At 38.1% G+C, this 23777-nt stretch overlaps 2 protein-coding genes across 2 annotated transcripts; both read left to right on the top strand.

Annotated features, from left to right (window-relative positions):
* Nucleotides 1-331: 331 nt before the first annotated feature.
* Nucleotides 332-13446, top strand: LOC145324463 (beta-lactamase domain-containing protein 2-like). Its single transcript, XM_080167050.1, has 5 exons — nt 332-373; nt 885-940; nt 5427-5503; nt 12972-13060; nt 13370-13446. The coding sequence occupies exons 1-5, from the start codon at nt 343-345 to the stop codon at nt 13444-13446; spliced, it is 330 nt and encodes a 109-aa protein (XP_080023176.1). The 5' UTR covers nt 332-342.
* A 202-nt stretch (nt 13447-13648) lies between these two features.
* LOC145325100 (uncharacterized) lies at nt 13649-23584 on the top strand. Its single transcript, XM_080167946.1, has 13 exons — nt 13649-13719; nt 14104-14201; nt 14519-14578; nt 14906-14978; nt 15305-15372; nt 16953-17014; nt 18269-18348; nt 18967-19021; nt 19566-19640; nt 21134-21219; nt 21632-21689; nt 22172-22266; nt 23112-23584. The coding sequence occupies exons 1-13, from the start codon at nt 13714-13716 to the stop codon at nt 23184-23186; spliced, it is 891 nt and encodes a 296-aa protein (XP_080024072.1). The 5' UTR covers nt 13649-13713; the 3' UTR covers nt 23187-23584.
* The last annotated feature ends 193 nt before the right edge of the window (nt 23585-23777 follow it).

The raw sequence follows: 23777 nt of genomic DNA, 5'->3' as shown, positions 1-23777 counted from the left end.
AAAAAATTTTAAAAGCTAGCCCTGTTTTTCTAATGCCCAAATGATAGAAATTGGACACACCTCCCCAAAAGTTTTCAATCCATAGTAGTAGTACACATAGACACTAGTACATGTACTTTGAGTTTAGTATGTCTTTTATAGTGGTTCTTTAATGACTAAAAGTGAAGCTTTTTTACATGTAAGGAATGTCCAATTTTCCATTTGTTTTCCAACAGATAGTTCATAATGTTAATTTTGCACGTGGCGGGGCTTGATTCGGAAACCCTAAGACTTTTTTAAAACATAGAATAAATATAATTTAACCAATAAAAAGAAAATTTTTCTTAATTTTTAGAATATAAAATGAAGATTCATGAAACATCAGCCTTCATTAGTAAGTTGATTTTTACATTAACGATTAAATGAAAGACAGACAGTCATCATGACACTGTAAATGTTAGATCAATTGATTATTAGCACGAAAGTTGATAGTTAATTTGGAATACTATGAAAATACAGGGATCTAAATGGATAAGACAATGGCCGATAAATTTGTGTACTTTACCAATGATGGTACACAAAAATAGTGTAATTCAAACAAACCTTTGTACAGTAAAGAACCATGATAAAGAAGGTTTACAAGGATTAGATGTGATTTAATCGAAATATATTCCTACAAATTGAGCTGTGTGTTTTTCCTTGGATAGTCTATTTTCAACAACGTTGCTGTGTATTATTCAATAGTGTAATTAACAGCCGAATGTCCACTCCTTCCAACATCCTACTACTTTAACATACAATAGCGTCTACGCCCCTAGAGGCCTCAAGGGGTATTTGATGATGGGGGAGTTAATACCAAAAAATATTTTTTGTAATTTTAAAAAAAGTATAAAAAAATGTTATAGTTGAAGGCCATGTTTCTGCTGGCTATGAACGTGTAAAAGATCTCTTCAAAAAGAAGGTAAAAAAACAAAATAAATAAAGGAAAAAAGCTTATATTAGGTTAGTAATAAAAAAAAGTTAAAAAATCTCGAAAGGAAATAGTCTTGGACTAGAAATTTGTAAATTCTCCAAATGAAAAAAAGGGCGGGAGGAGGAAAGTTTGGTGGTTTACTTTTATTTAGTTATTAGCAAAAGCACCTAAGTCTTATACTTCTTTAAATCAAACTAGCAGCTGCGCCCCTAGCATCTAAGGGTTAACTAAACATTAAGTATTAAAATAGTATAAAACCATCCTAAGGCTTAAATCTAAAAATAAAGTGACCTAAACTATAATGACATAAATTTGAAGCTTATCCAAAATAGAGAACTCAATCGGTTTAGAAGTTTCAGACAAAAACTGTTTAAGCAAGGAAAATTAGGTCTATAGTTACGCAGCAATTGTTTAATTGTAATACAGCAATAATATAATAGTATTAGAAAAAGATCTTAGTGGCAGAATTGCTACGCAAAATTGCGTTGAAATACGCAGAAATACAGGGACCTAAAGGTATTAGACAATTTTCGATAAGTTTGAACATAAAGTAACCCCTTTCATTTATTCTATTATTGGTTGAAAATTCATTAAAGTCCCCAAAATTGTTAAGCCATCGAATAAAGAAACGTTATTATAAAACTTAGTGTAATAAACAGCCAAATGTCCCCTCCCTTCATGTAGAAATATATAATTGGAAGTTATTAATCTTTGTGACAGCTAGGGACATTGATTTCAAAATATTTCAATATATATTTTATTAAGATAGATTAGATTTTTTGTGTAATTTTTTTATGGCTATGTTCCATTAAAAACACACACTTTTCTAAAATTCATAGACTAGATCGAAGTAAAATATATGACTTAATTTGTCCGTTTGTACGGCTTTTTTAACCGCTATTACAGATATTGTCTGACTGTTTTTTTTGTGTAAAGATTTCTATGAATATTATTCTAATTACTTTGTAATTCCGCCACTTCATTTGATGAACAGTTAAATCAGGATATTTTATTATTATAATTGTCTGTTCTTCTGAATTTGTAAAATATATAAGTAATAAAAATAATTTGATATATATGTAAATATTTAGATTTAGGAGTTGCTATGCTCCAAAAAGAAATCATCATTTTCCTATGTGAAAAACGCCCTGTTATTAATGCATTTTTATTCTGTTTATTTATTTGTCTTGCATTGATAGAAAAGTCATGTTTTATTCAAAAAGGGGCCAGATAAATAAAAAAAACTTTTGAATAAATCCTTCTTTTTGTCTGTTTGTACCGATGGATCTTGCTAACCGAAGAACCTACATGGTTTGACTTCTCAATATAGCTTCTCATTACCTTTGAAGGATTATAACTATTTTGGGGGAGGCTACTTCCAACCGAAGAAGAAAAATCGCCCCTACATAAAGTGAACCCCCCCCCCTAAAAAATCTATTTTTAAATTTTTATTTTAAAAGTGCCCCAAGAAGCCTCCTGGGGCGTAGTAAATTTTTACCAATTTACCCATCCATTTATCTATGACTCCTTTCCTCTAGAAAACATTTTTAAATAAACAGAGGGAAAAGTGCTCTTCTGTCAAACTGTCATAGACACTAAAAAGGAATATTCTACAACAAGAATGACAAGTATAATTTTTAGGTATCTAAAGGGAAAAGACAATATTAGGCTAGTAAAAACTAGTAAAAATTTTATTGCTTAAAATTCAATTTTGAACTGTATAAAGATTGTAAATTACATGAAGTTTAGTTTAAAAATATGAAAATACATAATAATTTAATGTGAGCTTTTAGTAAAAGAATAGAGGGGTCATGGGCTACATGTAACTCTCCCCTCAGGGCAAGAACCCGGTCCCAATTTTGTATTGGGTCTTTTCAGCTAATAGCATTTGAAATATTAAAGAAGCCATTTTGTATTGTGATCTTAGAGCGGCTTTGCTACTTATGGATATATTTCTATATGTTAGTACTAGTGACTGCTCCCCTATCATCTAGGAGCTTTGTATTCAAAGGCATAATGAAGGACAGAGAATTAGACCAGACTTATAATATTTAAGCCATTAATAGAAATTTTCCTTATCAATAACACTAAATAAATGTATAATTTATTTCTAAAGTTTAAATATTGAATTTTAAGTTAATTTGTTACAGAAAAATAATTTGACCATGCAAAACTTATATAATTATGGTTCAAATGAGCCACAGAACTTTGAAGCGCATCTAACATTAGGCAATTTATACACAAAGTAGTCCTCTGGACATTTAGTGATCATTATATTAAAATAGTTTATGAATAGGGAGTCACAAGAGCCTGGTTCACTTTCCGTATCACTACAAACTTTGACCTCAACTTCATCACCAACATTCATGTCATCCATAACATTGCTTTCATCCGATATATATAAAACACCCCATGTTGAGCAGTGCAAGGGTCCAGGAGACTTTGTGGCCATTTTAAGTCCTGCTGGTGGAACAAATCGATAGTATCCAGGCCCCTGCTAATCTTCACTGATAATGTATTTGGGTGAATAGGGTGGATTTAAGGTAGTGTCACAGTCCCAAGCATTGGTGGAATTTTCATTTCTCTTTTCAGAGTCAAGAATAAGATAGTCAAAACACTGAAGAGGGCTAAAACAATTCATTGATCCGCCAGAACATCCATCACAAGATATAATATCTGCACACTCGCTGTACAGAAATCAATAGTTTGGTAAAACTGTATATTGATGAAACCAGGTGTAGCCCATACAGCCTGCAGTATCTGTACAAGCATTGTGGCATTCTTCATCAGAGGAAGTTAAAACTTCATCCATTACATTTTCAGGGTCTGTATCACAAATTCCAATAAACCTAGTTGGGAGGGTGCCACTGAAACAGTCCTCACAGATATGGATACCCTCAAGTTCTGCAAACTCATAACACCAGCCAATAACATGGTCATACCTCCAGGAGTAACCCTTGCAATCAGGTTTATCAGAACAAAGTTGCCTACATGATTTTTCAGTGGCAATACCTACAGAGAAAATATCTCTTCCAGCAACAAAATTCCAGGTCAATCCTTGACCAGCAACTTTACATTTATATCCTTGGGCTACACTAAGGAAAGCAGCTTCAAACATAAGAGCCAACATGGCTAACTTGGCTAATGTTGCCATGGTCAAAATATTTGCTTGACTACATTATTTATGTTGCTGTGATTTTTTCATAGAGAAAAAAATAAAAGAGAGGAATCGAAGCAACTAGAAGACGAAAATAGGCAGTGGGCCCAGGGGCCTAATTAGCGCTGTTGCCGCTCTAAATTTTATTGCTATTCCACCAATTTTCAAATGGGAGGATTACAAAATTAATATGTAAAGTTTAATAATTAGAATATAATATTTAAATTAAAAATAAAAAGAAAATTTTGTTATTAAATATAAAAAAAAATACTAAAATAACAACATCTAAAAAAATATTTGTTTTTACTTTTTACTATTAGATATTGTCGTTTTAATGTTTTAATTAAAAATTACAAAGAATTTATTTTTATTTTAAAAAAATTTGTGCATGAAAGATGAATCCTTTCATTTCTAAAAAGGGTGAAATTTTTTTCATAATAAAGATTCAGCTGATTCTGACTGTCCACGGCTGTTTGTTAAATATCGCTTTTCTTTTTATTCACATTATTATTTATGATTGACATACAAAAAGCCCTGGGCGGCTTTTGATTTTCGTCTGCTAAATTTTCTTTAAAAAATTAGGGATGGGGAAGTAGTATTTTACCGTGAAAAAGGGGTGAGTATTCATCCTCTTATCCTTTTTCCTTATGATTTTTTAGTTGTGTCTTATCTCTATAAATACTTAAATACATAAATTGATTAAAGATAATTTAACATGCATAAATAATAAAATAGTTGAAAACTTTAAAAATTTTAAAATATTTTTTTTTCATAATGGATTTTAATAGGTTTTCATTTATGTTGTATAAGAACTATTTCTGAGTTATACTGTAAAATTATATCATTTAATAGAAAATTCTACACAAAGAAAAATAAAGGACATCAAATAATTAATCCCTGATTAATTGCCTACTTTTGATAGGAGAGAGAGAGAGAGAGGGAGGGGTTATTTATCATTGACCTTAATTTTAAGTATCTTATTCCTTGTAGTGTATTGGTTAGTGTCCTAATTTCCAAATTTTTGGCCTAACATTTGATTTCTTATTTGGTTGTGGTTGTTAAAAATTGGGAGTTTCTGTGTAATAACAGTTGTCGCAATTAAAGGTTTTGATTAATTGATGTAGAGTAAATACTTGGATAATATGACAGGGGAAAAGTTGTCGTCAAAATTGTTTATTGGTCAGTCCGTTCAACCAGTAAGAGGGATTGGGATGGGGTAAAGGGAGTCGGATTCATATTACTGTTATTTATTTACTCTGGAAGTTTCACATTATTAGAGAGCAGATGCAAAATTTAAGAATATATATCCATTTTTAGTATGAGCTTGGTTGTGAGGAGAACTCTCAGTTGTGTGTTTATGTGGATGGAGAAAGGGTTGTGGATCTTTGGGGAAGGTAATGCTCTAGCATAAAATAAGGATGACAACATTCATAAGTAGTAAAGCTATAAATCATGTAATGGACAAACAGACAAGGAGAGTTATAGAAAAGATTTTTAGTTCTTATGAGAACTCAAAAAAATCACGAAACCTGAAACGAATAACGTCTATATCTTTTAAAGCATAAACAATGTATTAAACATTTCGGTAGTCTATCTCTAATAAAAGCAGGAAAAAACACGGACGGAAAGATTAAGTTAGATTTAAACCAATGTTTAGCAATCCACATTTTTTTTTGCAGCTTTTGCGAAATAAGCCAAAATAATGGATATCAAATACGTGGATATTGTGTTATGGTAATTTTTTTCGACTATATAGCAATCAGATATTGGTAAATAAGTTTCTCCATGGTCAGGGGAGGGGATGGGGTAAAGTTATTAGGTAAGAAGGATGTGGGAATTTTATATTAGCCAGTTTGTAGAAACATTTTATCAGGATATATGCAAGTGTGGTATTCGGCAACCGTGAGCCATGTCTATGGCACCCCTGATCTGGGGTTCGGTGGAGGGTCAATGGCCCTCCCCCGAGTCCTGGGGAAGGGGTCTAGTGACCCCCTCCCTACGCTTAGAATTAATGATTGAATCTGTCATGTTTATTATGGTTAACTGTATTCTTAATTCTCCCCCACCCTTTCCAGGGATGGGGGAATCATTATTGCCCAAACTGACCATTGTATATGTATTATTTATGCTTTTATGTTATGATTATTTATTCCTATCCATGTAATTATTGTTTGTTGTATATAGCTTCAGTATCTCTTAACCCTTCAATAAAGTGACAACTGAAAATAGATGTTGATCATTATCTAGTGAAAGCTAGAGAAGCGTAGCTTCTCTATAGTAAGGTGTCCACGTCTGTCACACTGCCGTAATCTAATTGAACTCCGGTGTCTGCCATTTATCCTCGGCGGATACCACAACTTTGGTGACAGCTGTGTGAGATTACGGCGAACCACAAGTGTAGAGCAGACGCGCATCTGAGGCTAAGGTACTCCCAGCAGTGAATCTGGCAAAACTGACGCAAGCAACCTGAATTACCCACCCTGGACAGCAAAGTTTAACTCTGCATCCGGCAGTTGTGGAAGCGAGACAGCGAAATCTGACGAATAACCGCGAGCAGCGCTGATATCTAACGGAGAATTGAGCGCCAAAAGGGCTGAAACAGGCCTGCGGACCGGCTGAAACAAGCCAAATAAGTGTAAACGGCTGAAAATAGGCCAACTTTACTGCAAGAAATAGCAGGATCCGAACCAGTGGCGCTAGCAGGACGGGACATTCCCTGCCGCCATCAGCCGGATTTGGATCAGCGGCGCTAGCAGGACGGGACATTCCCTGCCGCCGATAGGCTGAAACATGCCACATAGCTGCAAGCTGCGAGCTAACATACGAGTGTAGTGCACCAGAACAGAGAAAAACTACGTCAACCCCGAGTATCCTGAGAAGCTACAACGCAGCCACCCATCTAGAAAACAGATATTATATCACATTTGCAGGGATTACCACCCTAGTGTGATGGCCAAACAATAGATTTATGAGCAAAGCTTGGCAAACAAATTGTTGTGTTGTGATAAATCTAAGAATAGAACAGGCTTGGATTACTGTGTATTGTGATAACAGCTAAAAATAGAACAGAGTTGGTAAACAAATCTGTTATGCAATTGTGATAAGGACAAAAATAGAAGCTAGATGTAATATAATCAAAACAATCTCAAGCCCACAGCACAATAACAATACACCCCTTATTCCAAGGGAAGGGGAGGGGCCCCTCTCCATTGAAGGCAAATACAACCAGGGTGATATAATAGATAAGCCTAAGATTAAGAAGAAAAGGCCCTATTACACCAGCACACAGTTACCCCCCTCCCTCACAGGGGGAACGGACGGAGTTACCCCCGTCCCCTCACGCGCTTCCCCCTTCCTACCCACACTAGACTAAGTCCGTCTGTAGTGTGGAGCTAGCGATCGGATACACAGAGCACCATTCACGGGTAGCGCAACAGAGTGCGGAAAATATCATAAATCCAACGGACGAAGCGGACCAATGAGAGAGCGAGTTGAGGGGTGAGAGCGCGTTTTCCCCGTGTGCGCGGATTTGACGGCGCGAACGCGCGTTACAAGGACAGGAGATTCCACGCACACACACACACACACTCACACCAGAGCGGAGCTACTCCATAGCATTTAACAGGGGTATTTTTAGCAAATAAAGAATTGCAAGTTTCTTTCCTTCTAGCTCTAGTGTGGTAAGGGAAAACCCAATCAGTTCCTGACAGCAGTTCAGACCCTCAACATCTATCTACCTCTACCAGCCTACCCTACAACCTCAACACCTAACTAGTGATAAGTACAGCTAAGTTATATCTTTGTAACTAAACGCCCAACCTAGTGATACAAACAGTGTTGGCTGTTAGGCTAGGAAGCCTCAAGTGACAAACCATTCAATTTTAGTACTGTATAACTTTGTGCCCGCCGTTTCACCGTTGACCCAATGGACCAGCATCAAGCCCCAGGAGGTGACCAAGCCCCAGGATGGCTCCAGGATGACCCTCAGCCGGCCCCAGCCGAGTACCGCAAGCTGATGCTGAGCAATCTGCCGGAGTTTAGAGGGCCGCCCAAGCAATCCTGGTCGGCACATATCCGCAGACTTGAGATGTCATGGGCGGCTTACCGCGTACCACCTCATGATTCCCTCAACCGCCGCAACGCCCTACTACTGTCACTGGTAGGGCAAGCGGCGGAAATGGCGTCCCATCTGTTTGGCGAGGCAGGCCAAGCCTTGACCTACGAACAGGTCAAGACCGAGTGTGAGTTGCTATTTCGCCCTGCTTTTGAATCCCAAACGCTTAAACAAGCGTTTAGGGATTACAAGCAACACTCGACAGAACCTATACAAGCGTACATATCAACTAAGTGCGCCTTGTATAGGGACGCCTACAACCATGAGGATCTTGAGTTGTTGGTGGACGAATTAAATCGTGGAATTCGTAACGCCAACGTAAAACGCCTCATGATGAACCATGAAATTACGAGTGTACCTGAGTACACTCGTAAGGCCATGTTCACCGTGACCATGGTTACTAAGCAGCTGAAGGAAGGTGTGTGCTTAGTGGACTCGACCGACGGGCTGACTGGATCTGCCTGCATCCAGTTGCCCCAATATGACGAGTCAGAGCCAATGGAGATTGGCTCCTTGGCTCCGGGTCTCCACCAGATGGGGAAGGTCGCTCCAGATGACAAGGTTCCAGGCCGCTGCTACCGCTGCCAGGGGAGAGGCCACCGAGCTCGAGACTGCCCAACGCCTGTGGAAGTTAGCCTAGAGGAGAGACGCACCCAGCCACGCCGTGACCGTTCTGCCAAGTGTGAGCGTTGCCACTATGACGGTCACACGGCAGCCGATTGTAGAGCCGACTGGGCCCAGGTAGCCAGCCGCAGGCGCACCGCCGACAAGGGTGCCCCTCCAGGGAAGCCCAGCAGAGTGGCCCATATGGAAGGGAGCGCGCCCCCAGCACCACCACAGCAAGCAGCCGCCCCCAGAGCTGCGGACCGAGCCGATGGGATGCCGCAGTTTGGGACTGTCCCAGCTAGGATCAACGTACTGGGCGGCGCGGCTGAACCCAACCGGGTTGGCCTAGGCTTCAGTCTTAACCATCTGGGGCCAGAGCTGATACAGCTCAACAACATAGCCGAGCCAGAGGTGCTGAGGCCCCAGCCTTTTAGCCTCAACATGATGGAACCTGCCCGACTGAGCCTACCCAGCAAGAGTGGAGGGGCGCTGCCCAGCGTCCCTGAGACGGTGTATGGGGAGGCCCTGGCAGCCGCTGAACGAGAGAGGCAGGAGGTGCTAGCCAGCACCTCTGCATCGATGTATGGGACGCCACCCGGCGTCGCCACCTGGGATGATGGGGGGGTGCTATCCAGCGCCTCCCACCTGGTGCCTGGGGCGACAACCGTCGCCGCCACCGAGATACCTGGATCCTGGAACGAGCCAGCCTCCAACCTGATGTCTGGGGCGACAACCGTCGCCGCCACCGAGAGACCTGAGTCCTGGAACGAGCCAGCGGTCCCAGAGGAAGGGGTGACACCCGTCACCCCCAGTCAGCCAGCGCCACCAGCCTGCAGGGAGAGTCCAGCTACATGCCATCCAGAGCCCCCTGCCAGCCAAGGGAACCCAGCTGCTCAACATCAGGATAAGTTGAATTTGTTAAATGTGTTGTATCCAAAATATTGTAAACACCCAGCCTTGCCTGTGCCCCCTGCACCTGAGGCTGGGGAGATTGAAATTTGGGAAAATAAGGACTTGCCTGTGCCACATGCACCTGAGTTCCTAGGGCAGGGGAGGGCAGTGAGTAAGGGCGAGCCTGTGCCACATGCACTTCAGCCCCATGCCACTGGGCATGCCTTGGACAAGGGAAGGGAGCACTTAGGGCTAGGGGAGCCGACACCCAGGCAAGTGCCAGTCGCTTGCCAGTCTGTCATTGGGGAGGGTATTGGGGTGCCTCGGCCGCATACAGATAACGCTCAATGGAAATTTGTATCTAGCCAGGAGCAGCCCAGCCGTGTCCAGCCCCAAGAAGTAGCCGTGACCAGAGCTGAAGATCCCCAGCCGCGTGTACGAGGAAGATGGTTACCTGGAAGCCTCTCCCATTGGTGGATGGTCGTGTGGGGCCTCCTGCTGGCAGCCGTGTGGCCTACAACCAGCTACGTCCTGGTGGGGTGGGACTGTGCCAACCCCACCCATGTCACGTCTTACAATAAAGAAAAGATGTGTGACACGGAGCCCCTACACCAGGAGGTGCCCCTGGGCCATGAAGTACACGTCCTGCAGCAAGTCAAGGTGAGGGAAACCACTGGGTTCAGCTGTCAGCTCACCGTGTCCCAGTGGACATTCAGGTGTGGGGTATGGGGTCACCTCAAGGTGACCTCGGTCCCCACCCTCATGAGGCCAACCAAGATAGACCCAGAAGCGTGCCGAGACCTGGCCAGGAACCGAGTATACACGTTGCCAGGCAAGACCCAGCCACTGACGTTCCAGCTGAACCACCCCCTGTTCTTCACCATCGACATGGTGGGCGCCCTCGTCAACAGCCCCAAGGGGGTGGGTTGCGAGGGGGAGGACGTCCACTTTGAGGGCCAGCTATACCGCAACGAATTAGTGCTCCAGGAGCGGCGGCTGCTGGTCAAGGAGGAGACCTATGTGGTGGAGGATGGACGGGTGGAGTCCCAGTCTGACCACCTGACCCTAGAGTGTCCCCATTCTGAGCTGTCCTGCATCACTGGGGAAGCAACCTACGTGTGGGATCACATGGGAAGAGATTGCCCCTTGAGGCTGATCCGCAGCCTCCAGCCCAGCCTGGTGATGGACGCATATCTGGTTGACCATCAGGCCCAGTTTTTCATCAACATGACCAACCCCACCTCGATTGTGAACTGCGACTTCGAGGCCCATGCCACCAACCATCCAGCGTTGTTCGTGGCAGCTGACCCAGCCGCGGCTGCGCTGCCCAGAGTGTCGGCCAGGGATGTTGACGTTCCCCTTCAAGCACAGATCCATGCAGGTTATATTGGGTTTACCCTGGAAACGCGCATGAAAAGCACTGCAGCAGAAGAAGTAGCGGCCAACTGCTGGAAGCTCCAGCAACTAGATCCGGCCCACCCGGTGCGTGTCCAGGGGAGCACGTTCTCGGTACTGAGGGGAGACATCCTGCTGCAGCTGACCTGCCAAAGGCACAAGTACGTTGTCCGCGAACACAAGGAGTGTTGGGACAAAGTGCCAGTAGAGCCCACAGGTTTTGTAGACGCTGTGACACGGGTATACAGTGAGCACGCCACCAAGATTCCCTGCTCCTCCACCTACCCCCTGACTGTGCACGCGGAGGAAGGCTGGATAGAGTTAACCCCTGCTCCCAAGAAGAGGCCACCCCCGCTGGATACGCCTAAGCAGTTGTTGACAGAACCCTTAGATGACTTCAGTTCAGGTGGTTTGTATTCGCAGGCTGAGTTGAACGACTGGCAACAACTGCTGGCGTTCCCAGCATACAAGAGTGCCATGCTGACCGGCCTATCCTATGGCTCCTGCGTTCAGCAAGGCAGCTGTTCGGCCACAGGAGACCATGGGATAGTGTCCTACAACATTGACCGACTGGCGGAGGAAGGAGAGGCAGCCCTGGATGTCTGGGCAGGATTTAGACAAGCCATCCACGAGTGGGGAGATGGCGCAGCCATACTGTGCTTGCTGTTGTTGATCCTCAAACTGCTGGGGGACCTAACCATCATTTCTCTGGCAGCAGCACAGGGAGGAGTCCGGGCAGCCCTGAATGCGATATCACAAGTGTTCCTGTACCATCCAGCTTTATATAGGAAAGCGCTGGCTAGAGCCAGGCTTAACCATGCCAAGTCCCGGGACTTTTCAGTGGACTGGGATGCCATTCCCATCGGCAGGGAAGCAGCCGAGGAAATGGTGTCTATGAAATCAACTGACAGCGGGCATGACCGCCCAGGTAGGCCAGGACCGCCCTCAGGCAGACCCCGCGGCCCCTCAGGAGGACAGGCCGCTGCTCAGACAATCAACCTGGCAGCCAGTGCCCCAGCCGCTGCCAACAACAACCAGCAGGCCCCACTGCTGACCGTTCCAGCAACAACTGTGCCACCAGCAAACCTGATACCTGCCGGCGCTGACCAACGTATCCAACCCAAGTCAGCCTCTGCCTTCTATCCCACATTGGGAGCCCATCAACCCTAAGAAGATACTCACCACTAGGATTCCATTGAATCATTATCGTTTGTATATATTTTAGCCCTAAGGAGCGGGCCGAAGGCCTCAACCACTGTCGGAAGTCTGGCAGGGAAACCACCTCCCAGCCTTCTGAGGGGAGAGTTGTGGTATTCGGCAACCGTGAGCCATGTCTATGGCACCCCTGATCTGGGGTTCGGTGGAGGGTCAATGGCCCTCCCCCGAGTCCTGGGGAAGGGGTCTAGTGACCCCCTCCCTACGCTTAGAATTAATGATTGAATCTGTCATGTTTATTATGGTTAACTGTATTCTTAATTCTCCCCCACCCTTTCCAGGGATGGGGGAATCATTATTGCCCAAACTGACCATTGTATATGTATTATTTATGCTTTTATGTTATGATTATTTATTCCTATCCATGTAATTATTGTTTGTTGTATATAGCTTCAGTATCTCTTAACCCTTCAATAAAGTGACAACTGAAAATAGATGTTGATCATTATCTAGTGAAAGCTAGAGAAGCGTAGCTTCTCTATAGTAAGGTGTCCACGTCTGTCACACTGCCGTAATCTAATTGAACTCCGGTGTCTGCCATTTATCCTCGGCGGATACCACACAAGCATATCTCACAATAAACACGTATTCTATATCTATTGTGAAAATGTTAGATAAAATAAGACGACATATACTTGTAGGTTGGATAAATCCAATGGTTTTAATGGAGACTCCTTGACAACTGTCTACAGCAATACCAAGACTCTTACCGCTATAATGATGGCAATTGGTATTTATCTCTTTTTACATAATATTTATTGGATTATTAAAGAGAGACTGTTCTATAAGTAGGGTATGTCCTTCAAACTTTGCATGCAAAATGAATTTTTAATTGGATGTTCATAGGTCAACAAGGTACAATATTTTAGGCGAATCACCTCAATAATCAAGTCCTTTAAATGTAAGTATATCCTTTAACAGAATTGACCCCTAAAGATTTTTTTTCCGTCTGATTATAGAGCTTTGCTTTTTATAGATGTTATTATTCGTATTTTGTTGAAGATATTTTTAAAAGTTTTTACTAAAGATATTTGTTTAGCTGTGGATAAAGGATGGATCCAGTACCAAGACAAAATTGCCAAACATTGGCCAGGAAATTATTTCAACAAATATTAAAAAATAAATTTTTATAACAAAAAATAGGTTTCGAGAAACTTAACTTAGGTTAGGATATGTTAATTTAAGATTATAAGAGCCCCGCAAAATTAGGTCACCCCGCAGGGGCGATAAATGTTTAAAAACAAAATTTTAAAAGGGACAAGGAAGTTAATTTTTCAGATCACATAAATTCTTCTCCTTTAAAATTATATTGTTTCATTGAAAGAAATTATGTGAACAGAGTTTGAACAAAATGGGAAGGAGAATATCACTATCGAAGATCTTATGAAGGTATAATCTGCATATCATGCAAAGCTATGCTATAAAAATTATTTGCCAGTTTGTTTATTAAGTGTTGGCTTTGTTTTTGTAATACGTTTAGTGAGATTTTTAAGCTTATGACAAAAAACTTTTGTGCAGTTAAATGGATCCATCTTATTAAACAAAGATAACAACTTTATTTTCCAGAATGGCTTCGAAACCGATTAATATCTGGTGGATTATAATTGGTTCTTAGGCATATTGAAAAATCATGCATAACATTGAATTACAGACAATTTTCCACGAATATTAAAATAAGATTCATAAGATTAAAACTAGTTTTGTTAGCCCCCATAGGCCGAAGGAGGAGAACTGTCTATATTACGATGCGATATATAACTATTTTCTGTTCAGCATGAAGGAGGATTGAATATTCCGAATTATCCTCTAGAGGAGGACGACTTTCTCCGTCAGAATATCAAGAATAACAAAATTGGAGATAAACTTGCCAGGCAAATACTTTTTATTAGCAAGACTACTCCAAAATCTAACGGGATAAGACAAATCCGATAAATTGATGTAAATTTCTAATAATAATACACAAATTTACCATTTCTGTATATTACAATTAGTGGTTGAAACGTTTGGCACTCAACTAAATAAACCAACCAATTAATGTTTAATAAAAGTCCCCAAAGTTGTCAATTCAACAAATAAGAAAAAATTGGGGAATATTGTAATAAACAATCCAATGTCCCCTCCCTTCTTGAAAGCTATCTGTACTGATAACCAGAAAAAGATGACTTTATATAGAACTTTTTTTTGCCAGAATGAAACCAAGTTGGCCGGATGACCCTGCAGAGAGAAGAAAGTATCATGCGAACTCTAGGTAGAAGAGGAATTGAAATAAAGTAAAAGAATGAGTTTTCATGTGTTTAAAAACCACGCCATAGGTATACAAATAATGTATGTACTTTAAGTAAGTAACCTTACATTAAGTAAGCTTGTAACGCTCAGTAAAAGCACAAACATTGCCTAAGACAATTTTTTTTGCAATCTTCAGGGTCATTGAAGAAAAAAGGAAGTAGTTTTGTGTATACAGTCATGCTTCTAAGGGAATTGTGTTATACATACAAACAATCAAAATCATTTGAATGGTATGCAACCTAAATTGCTTAATGTATTATTATTGATGATTGTTATTTCTAATTTTTAGAGGATGGATTGCAAATGAGATATTTCGAAGAGTGCATCCAGAAGGACTCACTTTGGGTGAATTCTTACAGAAGGAATTAGATTTCAAGCCTTTTATTTTTTTTTAAATAAGAAAATGGCAAGAATGTTTTTGTTATGTTTAAATAAATTCAAAAACTTTTTTTTCGCTGAATTAAAACTTTGAGGACTTTTATTGAATTTTGAATTGTCGGTTCATTAATTGAGTATTCAAAATTTCAACCAGTTATTGTAACAATAGAAGGGAGAATTTTGTGTATTATCATTGGGGATGAACATCAATTCATCGGTAATTGTCTTATCTCTTTATATCCCTTAAATATTGCATTAAATTATTAAAAGTATTTTAAAGTGATGCTTGATTTGATAATTAATTAACCAGAACATAGCCAGTGTTTTTGATGTGGATACCTATATTTCTTGCGAAAAGAAGAATTTCTATGCTAGCAGGTAGGTTTTAAAAGAAGGAACTTTTATTGTAAAAATAAAGGTTTTCAAAGGTTTTCAGATTTTTTATTATTTCTAATATCTTTCTTTGCCATTTTTTTTCTTCCTTCCACTGCACAGTTATGGAATCTCAACGACAAAGATTTTTTTATCCAATCTTGACAAGTGAGGTATTTTTGGAAAGAGGAATATATATAGAAAACGCCTATGAAAATTAGAAAATCCGCAGAAATCATATTTGAAAGTTATTTGCAAAAATCTGCAATGCTAATTTGCAAAATTAATTTCATGCTTTAAATGACTTATTTAGAAAAAATCTTTTTATGAAATGTGTTTATTTATAAGTTTAGAACATACTTAGGGCAAAAAAAATTTCTTTAGTGTTACTTTTTTCACCTTATATATGAAAAAAGCAGTTTCTCACATTTTATGATAAAAAAAAAGGTATAGGAACAAAAAATATGATTTTTCTTGATGTAAACACAATAATGGGCATAAAATCTATTATCCTAAATGTAAAAATCAGATATAGAATCCTTTTTAGAGCTAATATAGTGCAAAAAGTAACCAAGACATTTTTGCAAAGCATGAAAATCTGAAGAAAATAGTTTTTTTTGCTTTTGATATACATATCAGATAAATGTATATAAAATTAGTGATTAAAAACTATAAAACATGTTATAAGTTTTTTCAACACTGTCTTTGATTAAATTGCACTTTTAGGTTTAAGAATTACCAAAGTAGTGCATAAAAACTCTTTTTATGATGTAATTAAACAAAATAAATGCCAAAAAACTGCAAAATGGTCTACTGCATTATAAAAAACGCCTAATTGTTGATTTGAATTTATTTTGTTTAATAACTTAATAAAAAGAGTTTTTATGTGCTACTTTGGTAATAAGTAAACCTAAAAGTGCATTTTAATCAATGATAGGATTGAAAAAGTTATAACTTGTTTTATAGTTTTTATAGTTTCAAAATCAAAAAAAAATATTTTCTTCAGATTTTCATACTTTGCAAAAATGTCTTGGTTACTTTTTGCACTATTTTTGCTCTTAAAAGGATTCTATATCTGATTTTTACATTTAGGATGATAGATTTTATGCCAATTATTGTGTTTACATCAAGAAAAAACATATTTTTTGTTCCTATACCTTTTTTTATCATAAAATGTGAGAAACTGCTTTTTTCATATATAAGGTGAAAAAAGTAACACTAAAGAAATTTTTTTTGCCTTAATTATGTTCTAAACTTATAGATAAACACATTTCATAAAAAGATTTCTTTTTAAATAAGTCATTTAAGGCATGAAATTAATTTTGCAAATTAACATTGCAGATTTTTGCAAATAACTTGCAAATATGATTTCTGCGGATTTTCTAATTTTCATAGGCGTTTTCTATATATATTCCTCTTTCCAAAAATACCTCACTTGTCAAGATTGGATAACAAAATCTTTGTCGTCGAGATTCCATAACTGTGACTGAACATTTAATTAGAAATTAACTTTGTTTGCATGCCAATTTATGATTTATGTACTCATCGCTGCATATGGATGTTTATCATCCTTGTTTTTTCTTTAGGGAGCTGACAAACAAGTACATTTGGACACAGGGACTCAAGAATACCCTTGGATTAGAATCAGGTTCAACATAAACATTTCCACTAGATTAGAATCAATTATTACTGAAAAATTATGCATCGTAATACAGACTATTTTCCACAAATATTTAAGAAAGCATAAAATTAACCCATTAGTGCCGAGCGCCACTTTTATGGACCGATCGAGCTGAAAATCTCAGGGAAGCTTTATAATGGTAAAAACGGAATTCCAATTTTTTTGTTTTGCTCTAGTGGCGTGCACAGGAAAGTTGCAATAAAACCCGGTTCGGCGCGAGTAAAAAAACCTTGCGGCATTAATAACCGTTTTTGGCGTTTTTTGGTGCTTTCCCCCGGCATTAAAGCCCGTTTGCGACCTAAATACCCGGTTATTTGGCCCAAAAAATTAAAAATGTAATTTTTGAACGCCCAAAGTGAGATGAACACTTTTTAAAACTACGATACGATCCGTAATTGAAAACTACATAACCTCATGTAATTGATAGAGCTACAACTAACATACAAAACAATTTATATCACATTTAAGATTTTGGCTATAGGTACCACCCCTTTTTGGTTAATAAACCCGGTGTTTGTTGTTGTTGTAAAAAAGATCTATTAGTAAAACCGGGTAATGAAAATTTCAGACTTTCCCCCCATATGCCGAGCCGGGTCTATATAGAACGTAAAAAAACGATAAAAAAATCATATAAAAAATAATAATTTGAATAAAACGAATTCACAAATGAATGTAAATGCCAATAAACTTTAAATTTCACGAAAAAAATCACTAACTTTACTTCATAAACAAAAAAGTTAGGAGGGGTATTTTAAAATCACCTTGTTTTTCTTGGTTTTCAAATTTTGTTGAGCTATACCGGCAAACGGAAGTAAGCAAATCTGCCTGCTCCAGGGGGAAATGAAAACCAGGGTAGTAGAGGGGGGATTCATACTGAGAATGATGCAACCCTAAAACTGAGAACCGTTTTTTTTCGGCATTTTCTGGAACCGGGCGTTAAAAGCCGGTTCGTCACTAATGGGTTAATACAAGATTTGTTATTTGGGCCTTCAGTCCCCAAGGCTAACAAAATTGCTTTTAATCTTAAATCTTTTTATTCTAATATCCGCGGAAAGCTGTTAATAATACGATGTGATAATTTTTTATTTTAATAACCATGGCAAGTGTCTATAACACGATGCGATAAATAACTATTCTTGGTAATATCTATTTATACATTTTTCTAATAATTATAAGCAATTTAGTTCCATTTATAAAATAAAAATAAAAAATCTGTTTCAGGAATTATTCCTAACCTGTCTCTGTTATGGACAATGAAACCAATAGCAAAGGCCATAGAAGATGAAATTCACCCATCCAAGAAAGCTTTAAAATACCTCATAAATTAATATCAAAACCTGTTTTTTAGTTGAAATTTAAATGAATTTTTATCCTTTTAATATCTATTTATGCAATAGGATTTGTCAGGGATCGGAAGCCTCACGTAAGCCGCGTGTAAGCCTCAGTGAAATCGTGATTTTATCACAATAAAATTCAGCTGGATGTATAAAACGGCTCTTTAGCAGACAATCCTTCTTTCTGAAATTTTTTTTTCTGCTCACAAGCAGGTTTAAAACTGAGGCTTATGCGCGGCTTACGTGAGGCTTCCGATCCCTGGGATTTGTATTTGAAAGAATTTTAATTTTCTACCATGTAGTTTAGAAAATTGCATTCTTTTGGTATATGCAACTAATATAGCTGGTTTATTTTTACAAAAAACAACATGATGACTAATTTAGTGATGTGTAATTGTCTGTTATTTATTGTAATACAAACTTATAAATGTTTGATGGTATTCTTGTAACTTATGCCTGAAATCAATTTTTCTGAAATGCACTCCATACAATATTGAAATATTTTTATACAGATTTTTAAAAAGTTGTATTAACCTTTTTTGTTTTGAACAAATGTGACAATTTAAAGCTTATTTGGTTTGTAGGCAAATAAAAGAGTTTACAGATTTATTGTACTTTTGTAAACCTCAGGCCAGAATTGGTAAGTTTCATTTTATTTGTATAAACTAGGATGGCAACATTAATAAGCTGCGAAGCAACAAAAATATGAAATGAAAAAACGAACAAAGAAAGTTATGGGACAGATGTTAAGCTGTCATAACAAAGAAAAAAAGAGAGAGAAAATAAAAGAATCGTAAAAAAAACTTTAAACCCTCAAAAAATAAGATTATGAAGCATGACCGACAAACAATATATAAAGAAGATGATCATATATCATAGAAATCTTCACCAAAAATTTCATTTGTCTATCTTTAATGACAGCTGAGAAGTTCACATTTTCCCCATAGCGTTAAGGACTGACTGGATGACGGTTGGACATACAAAGTGCATTATAAAGTAGCTTTACAACTACGAAAGCATTATTTGTAAAGTAAAGTATTTGCATGAAAAACAATATACAAAAAAATAAGATAGCTTTGAAATTACACATTTTGTAACAATATTTTCTAGAAAGAAAATATAGGCAAAATAAGAATTTGATTAAAACATTGATTGCAGAACAAATAATAAACCTATTATTCTAGGCGAACATCCAAGTGCTGGTGGTAACTGTTCAGCTAGAGGCATGGCTAAACTTGCTGCAGTTATGGCTAATAAAGGTAGAATTATGTAAATTTTATAATTTTGGCAACTCTTCAGCTAGAGGCATGGCTAAACTTGCTGTAGTTATGGCTAATAAAGGTAGCATTATGTAGATATTTTAATTCTTTGTAACTCCTCAGCTAGAGGCATGGCTAAACTTGCTGTAGTTATGGCTAATAAAGGTAGAATTATGTAGATATTTTAATTCTTTGTAACTCCTCAGCTAGAGGCATGGCTAAACTTGCTGCAGTTATGGCTAATAAAGGTAGAATTATGTAGATATTTTAATTCTTGGTAATTATTCAGCTAGAGGCATGGCTAAACTTGCTGTAGTTATGGCTAATAAAGGTAGAATTATGTAGATATTTTAATTCTTGGTAATTATTCAGCTAGAGGCATGGCTAAACTTGCTGCGGTTATCCTTATACTAAAGTAACAGGATGTCTGTGTGTCTGTCTGTCTGTGTGTCTGTCTGTGTGTACCGAAGGATCTCGCTAACCGCTGAACCGATCGGGTTCTCCTTAACAGGGTAGATTCTCATAGGTCCCAGGAAGGTTTTTAACTATTTTGGGGGAGGGTACCTCCACCCTCCCAAGAGAAATCACAAAAAAATGAAATATTCTCGCCGCGTAGCGCTTGGCGCTGCGTAGACACATGAATTTGAATTTAAACAGCTGATCAAACATAGACAAATTATTTCTCAGATCAGATATCTTAAATAAAAAAAAAACATTTAATTGCCCCTAGAGGCCTCTAGGGGCGTAGCCGCTAGTGGCTAATAAAGGAACAACTAAAATTTGCAGTTTGTGTGGCTATAAATGAATAAGTATTACACAGCCCACAGCTTAGCCGAAGTGGTAGGGACTTTTTTCGTCTGCTAGCATATGGCTTTTTGCGCTTTTGTAGCGACTTGTATGTGCTAATATTTCCTATGACATTGGCTGATATAAATTTAAAATCGTTACAGGGACCCAATCCTGTTGTTTCATATAGTTATATATAGCTCGTGCCTAATCTCTTACTTTAATGTCTGGGCAAATTGTTCCCTGAAGCAAAATCATAAAAGTTGCTTAGTATTTAAGGTTTGTAGGTGATTAAAAAAATCCAAGCAATGTGGATTTCTTGATAACAAAAATATGAACTAGGAATATAAAAATATCTTATCAAGTGCCCATGCCCTTTCCTCTATATTTTTTAGATGAATTTTTACATGGAAACTAATTATGGGGTAAGACAATGGCCGATAAATTAATGTACATTCCCCAAAATATTTTTTCTGTAGATTACACTTAGCAGTTGAAAAGATTGGATATTCTACTTATGAAACAACCAATCAAAATTCAATATAACTCCCCAAAGTTGTTAAGTCAACAAATAAGAAAATGTTGTCATAAAACTTTAGGGACTAGTGTAATAACGTCCCAATGCCCCCCACCCCCCTTAGTTTTTATCCTCTAGATCAGTTATGAAACAGAACAGTAAGTGAACTAAATGTAAATATGTTATCCAGGTTGTTCCAAAGATGGAAAAGTATTGATGAGTGAAAGTGCTTGGAGCAAGATGCATGACAATGCCACAGAACTCAATTTGTTTGGGGTAAGTTTGAAAATAAAGTTATATTAAATTTCTCAACAAATTCTTTATTTCCAATTAGAAAACAAAGATATAGGATTGATCAATTTACGTACAAGTTTACTTCAGTGATGAAGGGAACATAGAGTATTCATTAAACTGGTCCTTAAATTTGATAATAACATTCACTCATTCGTTGGCTTTAAAAAACTTTTTGGACTTTTTCAATTCAATCACAAATTATTCACTATAGAAAGAGTAATTTTGTGCATTATCATTGTGGCTGTACATCAATTAATCGGCCATTGTCTTGTCCCATTAGAACCCTGAGTTTGATTGTCATTGCAATATAAGTTAACTCTACCTGCATTACTTTTTAAAATTATATAAATCATCTCATGTTAAAAAGACCGATAATGGAAGTTATACTGTTTAGGCACCAAGCAGTTTCACACAAGGAGGTATAGCATGCGTGCCTGATGGGGATAAACCAGGTAATAAGCAGTATAGGTAATTACAGTCACCCAACCAACTCTTGGAGAATTTGTGGCTTTTTTTTTAACATATTAAAGTAAAAGAATAAAGCGGGTACAAGCTAAATGTAACTCTACCCTCGGGGTGAGGACTGTATCCGACTCTCAATTTGGCTTTTGAATATCAGCTAATAGTGCCGGAAATAAAAACACAACCAAGTCGCTACAAAAAAGCAAAAAAACAATTTGCCAACAGTCAAAAAAAGTTACCACCACTTTTTTGGGGTTTATTTTTTTAGGGGTAATTTCTCTTGGGAGACAGGTGGTACTATCTCCTGAAATAGTAATACACCTTTCCAGGAACTATGAGAAGCTATTCTGCAAAGAAGAACCATTTCGGTTCAGCGGTTAGCAAGATTTTTCATTATACAAAGACAGACAGACACAGATTCTGTTACTTTTATGTAAGGATTAGGATTATTTACTGTACAATATCTGTTCAGGTTATTTTGGATGGAATGGCTATGGTGGTTCTTGTTTCCAGTGGCACCCAACACTGAAAATTGGATTTGCCTACACCTGCACTCTGCTTTATCCAGTAAGTATTTTATAAATATTTGTTTTGCCTTTGATTCATAATAACAGCTACGCCTCTTGTGGCCTCGGCGTTATCCTCTTAGGAATTTTTTTCTTCAATTTTATACCCCCCCCCCCCAACTAAATGACTGGGTTAGGTTATATGGCTAGGGGGCCGAGCGCCCGCGGCTAGGCAGGCTAGGGGGCCGAGCGCCCGCGGCTAGGCAGGCCAGGGGGCCGTTTTTCTAGGGGGGGGGGTGTATAAAAATTGTCAAATTTGGAGAAAAATTTCCTAAGAGTATAATACCGTGGCCTCTAGGGATACTTAAGAGGTAAAGTGAGAGGGGGCAGAGTAAGCCATGCTTTTTAGGATTAGTTCCAAAAAAAACAAATTTTTTTGGGGTTGGTCAATTTTTTCTAGGTTAGATTTCTCTTGGGTGATGGTATATTTTTTCTGGGGGGGGGGGGGGTTGTGTTTAGTGCCTTTTTTCTGGGTTTAATTTCTCTTCAGGGGGTGGTGGTACCCTCCCCAAAAATAGTTAAAATCCTTCCCAGGACATATGAGAAGCTACATTGTAAAGGAGAACCATATAGGTTAAGCAGTTAGCGATATCCTTTGGTTCAAACAGTAGTTTATAAAGCAGTTTTTTTTGCCTGATGCAAAGCTTTTGGGAATTGCTAGTCCAAATGAGTTATATTTTTCAAATAATCTTTAGAAATATCTTTGGATAGTTTTAGGCTTTATTCCTGACATACACCGCCCTCTCCTAAAGGCTAGGGGCTAAGCCACTATCAAAAACAAGGTATATGTCATCTTATGTAAAAAAAATTTTATTAAATCAAAATTTGTTAATTCTATTTTTTTAGTTTATAACACTGAATGCTAAGTCTGATGAGTTGAAAGCACTGGTTGTCGAATGTGTTAACAAACTGAATGAATAAGAAAATATATATTGTATATTACAGTGTCCCGTCTAGAAAGTCTTTTTAAAAATTTTGGCTTCTAATATGGTTGATTTATGCAAAAGAAATGACCCATGCTAATTTTTTTTTCTGAAATGCAAAAATTACTTACTGCACCTTGATATGTTATAATTATGAAAATCCCTATTTTTTGGTAAAATTTTAGGTTTATATCGACACACTATAATTGAAATTTTGTACAAATCTTTAAAATTGAGATGGTACAAAAGCTTTAAAAAGGGGTCTTTTTGAAAATTTTAAATTTTTGCAGTGCTTATACCATCGCAATTTCTGCATTACAGATCACATTTTGCATGGGTCCTTTTTTTTGCATAAATGAACCATATTTTGGACGGGATACTGTATTGTATATAAAACAAAGATGACAACATCAATATCTGTAGTGCAGCACAAAGCGAATCATAGAGCATTTGTTCAGTTGTCAAGGCAATAAAAACAAAAAAGAGAGAGAGAGGCTATGTATATAATCTAAAAGAAAATCACGAAATCTTTAAAAGGGGTTATGTCTATCGAAGAATAACCGACAGGTAGACGGACAAAACTACGTAC

This window comes from Acartia tonsa, chromosome 7 (assembly GCF_053477335.1).
Source record: "Acartia tonsa isolate MP-2025a chromosome 7, ASM5347733v1, whole genome shotgun sequence".
NCBI lineage: Eukaryota > Metazoa > Arthropoda > Copepoda > Calanoida > Acartiidae > Acartia > Acartia tonsa.
Note: the sequence above shows the minus strand (reverse complement) of the source record. Positions and strands in the feature narration are given on the sequence as shown.